Source organism: Pinus tabuliformis, chromosome 9 (genome assembly GCF_031772625.1).
Source record: "Pinus tabuliformis cultivar Carrire ecotype Pingquan chromosome 9, CPIR1, whole genome shotgun sequence".
NCBI lineage: Eukaryota > Viridiplantae > Streptophyta > Pinopsida > Pinales > Pinaceae > Pinus > Pinus tabuliformis.
Genome location: NC_142307.1, coordinates 531,591,599 through 531,600,231, shown reverse-complemented (window position 1 = coordinate 531,600,231; position 8,633 = coordinate 531,591,599). Strand labels below are relative to the sequence as shown.

General features: G+C 34.3%; 1 protein-coding gene across 1 annotated transcript; it reads right to left on the bottom strand.

The window, feature by feature from the left end:
• Window positions 1–4,802: 4,802 nt before the first annotated feature.
• LOC149149569 (disease resistance protein RFL1-like) lies at window positions 4,803–6,803 on the bottom strand. Its single transcript, XM_089442514.1, has one exon. It carries the CDS (start codon window positions 6,801–6,803, stop codon window positions 4,803–4,805), a length of 2,001 nt encoding a protein of 666 aa, XP_089298640.1.
• Between the last annotated feature and the right edge of the window lie 1,830 nt (window positions 6,804–8,633).

The following is an 8,633-nucleotide window of genomic DNA, read 5'->3' as shown; positions in this document are numbered from 1 at the left end:
TATGAGGTTGATGTATTTAATATGTCAATCATGTAGCAGAGGCTTCAGCAGTGGGGGCAACAGTAGAAGCATGAGAAAATGGTGGACCCATACAATATGGTATGACCATGGGAGGCTAGAGAGAGGGATAGGTAAATATACCGTCACCCTATTACTTCAGCGACTCGAGTGCTCTTAAGGAGTGTAGGCCTCCTCAAGTACTATGAGGAGGCTACATACCTGAAGGCGCACTCTATCTTATTAGAACATATAATCCGTCAATGGAGTGCCAAGAAGAAGGGTTTCCATGTCGATCTTGGGGAATGGTATAGGCCCTCTGAAGGGCACATATACTTTATCACTAGCCTAACCAGGAGAGGGGAGTATTTTCCCTAGCTCCCTGATGTCCCCCAAGGGCTTGCAGTTGAGATTCAACTTTCCTACACTCAAAGATATATTGATCCTCATGTGGTCTGTCCAATTTTTTTTAGGCTTATGGTAGACAACTATGAATTTCTTCTTTTGCTGCACAAGAAGTTAGGTGCCTCTCATTATTAGTCACCACCATTGCACACTCTAGTATTGATGGGCAATGCATTAGTTTCCCCCTTTTGTATCATGTTGATTCTTTGATTTAGGTGCCACATTGGATCAGATGGTCTGCCATCTTTTTGAGGCAATTTTGCATGGCTTTAGATAGATGTCGTGCATTGAGACATTAGAGGGTGACCTTCCCTTTTGCTTGAGAGATTTTTTGTTTATTTTTTGAGAGGTTTCCCGATACGAGGCCTACATTTGACCGTCACCCTTCTAGGCCAATCACTGTGGTCCAAGTGCATATGTGGGGGTAGATGATGCCCAAGAGGGGCCTGCTGGAGTATTCGGCTAGGATTTCTGATGAGGTGTTGGCGCTATTTTCCAGTGAGGATGACCATGTGTTTGTTACATTGGTGTTTCCATATATGGGGATTGATTGGAGACAGTGTCCCAATATCCTCTTCACATAGGGTGAGCCTCTAGATGACATAGGTAATATTAGTGTTTTATTTAAATTAATCTAGTTTCATTTTATTATTTTAATTAATTAGAATAAAATCTATTCTAGCACATTCTTTAACTTGTTTTAATAAAGTATTAAATGAAAATTTCTAATTATTGTTGTGTACTATATATTTTGTAGATTTAAGCACCTTCGATGGGGACACGCCTCCTCCACCCATTAGATGGAGGAGATGAGGAGATGGGCGAGGCCCAAGAGGGTGAGGCACATCCTTAGGGGGATGTGGGTGTCCAGGGCCGTAGGGTTGGTTTGCAATTTCAGATGGACTATTGTGATAAATTGGCCAAAGAGCTTGCCTTGCGAGGGCTCGAGATATCAACAAAGATCTGAGGTTCATGGATCTCTACAAGGACTATCAGCGCAAGATGATGTCTCTTATGTGTCATATCGTTGGAGCCAGTAGGCTACTAGCAGGAATGAGGAATGCAAGGCATTTAGTGGTAGATACATTAGGTGAGGGCAATGATCATGATGATGAGGGTGGTGATCATGATTATTTTGGTAGTACTACCCCATTGGATCATGGTCGTTAGCGTGTCGGTGATCCATCGGGTAGTACACCTCCTCAATCACTTGATGATGAGATGCTAGAGATAGACGATTCCGCCTTATGTTTCTCCTAATAGAGCATACCGACCACCTCCTTCTCCACCTCAGAGTTTGTTAGACCGTGTTGGGGTAGTAGTTGACCATCCATCATCTTTTATTGTATTAACTAGCCAGTGCCTCCTCCTCCACCTTAAAATTTGAAAAAAATTGAAGCAGTAGTTGATCATCCATCGACATCTACTAGAGACTACGTTAGCACTACTATGTTCATTGTATCAAATATTTGACTTGATCATGTAATAAATACTTAATATACCAAAAAAGATTAAAATAATTTTTTACAACTTTCTAAAACAATGAAAACTTGATAGTTACCATTAAGTTGGTAACTTTATTTCGAGTGATGATCAAGTGAATAGATGTTCCCTTTTGTGTTTGTGATGAGTATTATAAGGTAGAGTAAAAACCATCAAAGTGAGAGTTTATTGCGTCACATGTTCCTCTTATGACAAAGATGAGTATTATAAGGTAAAGTAAAAACCATCAAAGTGAGAGTTAATTGCGTCACATGTTCCTTTTATGACGGAAGACACTTTTTTTTCATCAGTTCCGTAAAGAAATTTTTATTTTTTTTTGTTTCCTTCTTTCAGTTCCATAAAAAAGTAAGTGTTTGATAGAACGTAGCTTTCAAAAGACACATTGTGTAGAAAGGGAGATTGTGTTGATTTTCCAATTTCAAATGGTGCTGATTTTCCAAATATACTCACATTTTACCAGGTATATTTTTCATAAAACGCAGGGTAAAATGCAGGGGTTGTTGTGGTCTTATAGTCAATAATCTTGGGATATCTATGATTAAATTTTTTGCTATATATTTTACTTAATTTTGTTCAAAACTTGATAGAAGAAGAAAAGATTTGGTAGAACATTAAATTGGGTTGTTTTTTTATTATATCCAGTTACATTTGACCCTGTACAATTTTCATAAAATGTAGTTCTGGTCGTGGTATTTTAAGTAATAATATTATGACCAAAATTTTCAGTATATTAATTTTGTTTAAAATGTGATAGAAGAAAAAGAAAATATTTGATAGAAGGTTATATTGTGTTGATTTTTCAGATCTTTTTGCATTTGACAATGTACAATTTTTATAAAATGTAGTTGTGATTGTGACGTTATGTTTATAATTAAAATTTTTAATATTTTATTTTTATTTAAAATTTAATAGAGATTAGTTAAAATTATAATTAAAATTTGAATAATTATGGTTCACTGTCACCTAATACACGCCAAATTTGTATAATTATGTTGCATTACTGGTCGGTTAAGATTCAATCGCCCCAAAATTGAAAGAAAATACAGTTTCTCATTGATTTCGGTTGTGATCCATCGAAATTCAATTGTCTATTTCGTTTCAAAATTCAATTGTCTATTTCGTTTCAAAGAACACGCTGTAGTAACATGTATTAAATGTCGTAGCAGAAATACTTATTGTGGTCTCTACCTAACAAGTGTAAGTGTAGAATTCGCTTAATGTCTGTACTTTCACGGATATTTTGGCTTAAAGTGTAAGTGTAGTAGTCGCTTAATGTCTGTACTTTCACGCTTCAAGCTTAAGAGATGTCGAGAAAATAAAAGCTCAGCGCTTCCGGATTTTGACTTTGTTCATTGATTCATGTGATGAACGCTGCGAGAAGCATCAAAGTATATAACATGCGAGGTATGGAATTTGACCATTTATTATTACCAAATAATAATAAAACAGAAGTCAGATTGTTTAAATCCCATAAATGGTTTCATAAAACAGAAGTCAAATTGTTTAAATCCCATAAATGGTTTCATATTCTAGTTGTATATAGTACATAGCACAATCTAAAATAAAATAATTTCTAAATATTTATATTATATAAAAATATATTTTTATATAGTTTTTTTCTTTACTAGTTTATATGAGTTGTGAGATTATTGGTACTGTTAATTTTTAGTCCGAGCAGTTATGACTCAAAGGGATTTAGGCTGTCAAAATAATGTTTAGAATTAGACTATTAATTTTTATACCATTAAATATTTAACAAAACACTTATCACTATCTACTCTATATCTACTAACTATTTATATATAATTTAAAAACAAAATAATAATAATAATTTTTAAAAGTTAAAATAAATTAAATAAATTCAAATGTTAATGATTAATTATGATGTTTTAATTTTAAATTAAAATATTTATTACATTTTTAAAATAAATTGATATATAAAACTTGTAATATATTAATTGAATCTATGCCACTTTAAATGTGATGTAATTATAACATTTATGTTTTAAAAAATTTTAATTTCAGTTAATTGATTTTAATTTGAATAATATATATATATATTTTTATGAGAAAATTACAATTAGGTGAAATTGTAGGTCTAATAACATATTTACTAAGTTATCATTATTTAGGCTTACTTCAGCACTTGTGTAAGAGTAAAACTGCAAATTAGAATTATTCAAATCTTTGTGCGCAAGCAAGCAATTAATTTTCAAGCTTTTTTTAACCTGAAAGCAAGCAATTAATTTATCCACTTCACAAAATTTATTAGTTATTGACAAAATAAGAATATAAGATTCAATTTTCCTATTAATCATTGTTGTAATTTTTTATGCAATTTTTCCTACATCATAATTTCAAACTTAAACTTAAAAAGAATAAACTACCTTAAAACACTTATTTTTAATTTTATTGATGAGTTATAACCAATATTTAAATATTTTTACAACTTTATCCATATATATATAATCTGTTTTTTTGACTATTATTTTATTTATGTTATTATCAAGTTCACTGGGTTGCTATTGTTTATATTGATGCTCCTTTATGAGAGGGCTATTGTTTATAATAATGCTCCTTTATATTTTTATAAGACATGTCATGGACATGATAGGGCTTGTGTATCAGACCTGTATATTTTAATGCTCTTTCTTATTTTGTTGATACAGATTATTGATATGATAAGACTGGAAAATCAAGCCTGTATTTTAGTTTTGTTAACTATCAGAATATTTTTGAATGAACAGGATACATATATTGAATGTAATTTCCATTTTTTAATAAAAGATATTATTTTTTCTTCAAAATTATATATATAAATAACATAAAACTATTCCATAAAATATATCAAAATTCAAGGACGTGGGCATTTCAAGGATTCGGTTGTATTAACATAGTCAGTTTGAAAACACTTCCAATATCCAATCAGGGTCAATTTTACAATTTGAAAGCATTGCAATCTCTTTGGGAATCACCTGTAGGTTATCACAGTCCAGAAGACTAACATACTTCAGATTTTTAAGCTCTCCTATCCTAGAGGGCAAAGATTTCAGCTTTCTACAATAGCCCAAACGCAAAAATTGAAGGTGAGATAAATTACCTATGCCTTCAGGGATATGCTCAATTTCAGTCCCACTTAATGTGAGAAACTCCAATTTCTCGAGTTGCCATAAGGATACTGGCAATGATTTTATCCCTGTTTCACATAAATCTAACACTCTGAGACAAGGAAGGTTGAGGAAGAAATCTTCTGGAATCTTTTCCAATTCTTCATTTGCCCGTAGATTTAGAGTCACCAAGTTTGAACATCTCAGTGCCTTCGTCGGGAGAGACGTAATGTTATTGCCCCAAATTGATATTCTTCTGCAATCCTCTGGGATGTCGGGGAAATGTTGAAGCATTTGACCCGATTTAAATACACAATTTTCTTCATTTTCTCCTATATATATTGCCATGTCCCTAATAACATCGTGAATCTTATTCCAACCGGGTGCATAAAATTGCAATAAGCCACGATCACGGAGTAACTTTGCATAGCTATACCCCGTGTCCAACAAATTCGCCGCATCTTTGCTCTTCACCAGGCCCTCTGCGATCCACATCTGCACCAAGTAGTCAGACTGAAAGGCTATATCTTCAGGATAGATGGCGCAAAATAGAAAACAGCGTTTCAAATTATCGTGTCTCAAGCTATCATAACTCCATCTCAATCGCTGATACAAATCTTGATCAATCCGAGGATGAATAATCGGAAAATTCGGATCCACTGTTTTGATCTGATTTAAAGCGAGCCTCCACTCATTTATATCTATGTTTCCAAACATCGTTGAGGCTATTACATTTATTGCTAAGGGCAAACCTTGACACTCGTCGGCGACTTCCCTTGCAACATGTTTGAAACCATCCTGAACATGGCCGTCTTTAAAACACACTTTGCAAAACAACTCCCATCCTTCCTCGTTGGACAGTGGTTGTATTTTGATGGACTCTTCTGCCCTCATTTCTCGAATCAGATTTCTGTTGCGAGTAGAGAATACAATTTTGCTGCCTTTGGGATTGTTAAATTCTACACCTAATTCTCCCAGATTCAATATTCTCCACATGTCATCTAAAACCATAAGAAATTTCTTTGTTCTCAGATATGCAGACAGCTTCATCTTCCGCATATCTACATCATTAGGACAGTTTGCCAGGTCTAAATTGATCGTATAAGCGATTCGACTCTGCAACTCCAGAATTGAAAATTGAGAAACCGTAACCCAAATAACATCATCAAAAACTTGACTCACCTTGTACGTGTTGTAAACCTTCTTGAGCAATGTTGTCTTCCCAACACCACCCATTCCATATACACCGATTATCCGGACTTGGGGAGCTTCAGTGAGCCACCTCTCAAGGTTTATCTCGGCGAAATTATTTTCCAACCCTACCACTCCGGTGTCTGGTTCGTCTTGAAGTAGTAGGTCTGCCTGTTGTGGTGCTGCCGAGACAATCTGTTGAGCGCTGCAAAACATGGAAAAGTCGGTTTGAAGATCAACAAAGAGCTCGTTAAAAGATTCTGTCCACTCTCTGATTTCCCTCGCCCGCTTGCCGAAGAGACAGTCAAAACACTGTTGGGGACGTTGTGAGCGATGGATCAACTGTCTGCCATTTCCAACTGAATGTTGCATTCTTACCAAACACCTCCTCAGAGAATCTGGGGTCGCCTTCTGCTGATCTTTGAAACGACTGGTAATATCAAGCAAGAGGCTCTTCATACGATTTAACTGAGCTTCTAGAAGCTGACGATTCTCATCCAAGCTAATAAGATCATCAATCTGTTGGATGATTTGTCGGATGAATGGAACGATAATAACGCTGTTTATGGTGTTGCTTGCGGTTCCCGTTAAAATATCCATTGCTTGATCGAACAGTGAGTTCAGAGGGGCTAACAGATCGAATTAAACCAGAGATTATGAATATGAATGTAACCAGCGAGAGATATATGCGCCATAGGGTCACGGGAAGTCAAGTGACGATAAGGTAAGGTGAGGATGTTAGTGTTTGTGGCGAGTATTAGGTGGAGTAACGACCCATCAAAAAGATAGAGCGATCCACCCTCTTCACTATCTACATTTGTGTTTTGTTTTGGTGGAATTAGCAGTCGATTGTGTCACTTGTTCCTCTTATCACGGAAAGACAGGTGTCGGAGATGAACGTTCGGTAAAACTTCAAATTGCGTTGTTTTTCCAGATCTGCTCACATGTACGTTTTTTCATAAAATGCAGCTGTGGTGTGCAGAAATTGATGGAAGAAAAATAAAATGTTTAGTAGGACGTCAAATTGTACTAATTTTCAAGACCTGTTCACATTTGATGGTGTACATTTTTCATAGAATGTAATTGTGGTCTTGGCTTTTAAAGTAATAATTTTGCAAATATTTATGACTAAGATTTCTATTAATTTTTTATTGATTTTATTCAAAATTGGAAAGGAAATTGTTAAAATCATAAATAATAATACACAAATATTTAAAATAAATAATAATACACAAATATTTAAAAGAATTGTGAAAACATTGAATTCATTCTTACATTAAAAATACATTTAAAACTACCAAAACCATAATCTTAACTTAAATATAAATATATATATATATATATATATATAAATAAATAAAATACTTCAACTGCCTCTATAGATACATTCCAACTACCCCTATAAATATATTTGTATATGAGTAGCCGGTTAAGATTCAATACCCCACGATTCAAAGAAAATGCAGTTTTTCGTCGATTCCAGTAAAAAAGGTGGCTTGGTGGTGGGTTTCTGTTTTATTCGCCATCCATTCAATTCAACGTGCCCTTAATCTCGTGATGTTTTCATTGAATTGGAGCGGGAATACTTATTCTGGTCTCCACCTGTATCGACCCTGACGGCTCCCTGACCATCTAACCGGTGAGTAAAATGAATAATTGTGGATATTTTGGCTCCTTTGTTAAAGTGGAAGGGTAGTATTCACTCAGTGTTTGTTCTTTCACGCTTCGAGCTTTGAAGACGTCAAAAAAGAAAAGCTGAGTGCTTGTGGACTTTGACTTTGTTCGTTCATTCTTGTGACGCACGCTGCCGTAAACATCAAAGTCTAGAATCTGTGAGGTAATAATATTTGTTTTTTTTCAGCAAGTTTCTATTAATTAATTTAAGATGTACATCTTAAGACGTTGTTAAGTAAAAAAAGTTCGGCCTCACTCCTATATGTTTTTTGCGGCCAGAAGGTAGTACCGAAACTACGAGAATAACAGATGGGACAAACTAAAAGCCAACATCTAAATAGTGCAGTAAAACAAAAAAACCCAAGAATGACGAACGCTGCCGTAAGCATCAAAGTCATGGTATTGGTTTTGTGGCTGAAAAATGAATGCATCTTGTTTTCGATTTTTTTCCACATCGAAGCTTAACATCATTGCTTACTTCATGGTATGTGAAAATTATGATGTGTATTCTGATTAACCAAATATACAATTAGGAAAGGAAATTATTAAAAGGGAACCACTATTAAGAAAATTTATTATTTTAAGTTTTTGGATTCATGAGTTTTAGATTATCTTTCATATTGTTTTGGATTATGAGTTTGGTTTTTCGTATTCTTTATCATCTTCATAATTTTCACCTTTACACCTAGATAAACAATGATAATAAGACCATGCAGGTTGATTCAGATAATCAATAAATCTCCTTTCATTCACAAT

Excerpts from the sequence above, each read along its gene's own strand:
- LOC149149569 (XM_089442514.1), bottom strand. The coding sequence starts at position 6,803 with ATGGATATTTTAACGGGAACCGCAAGCAACACCATAAACAGCGTTATT.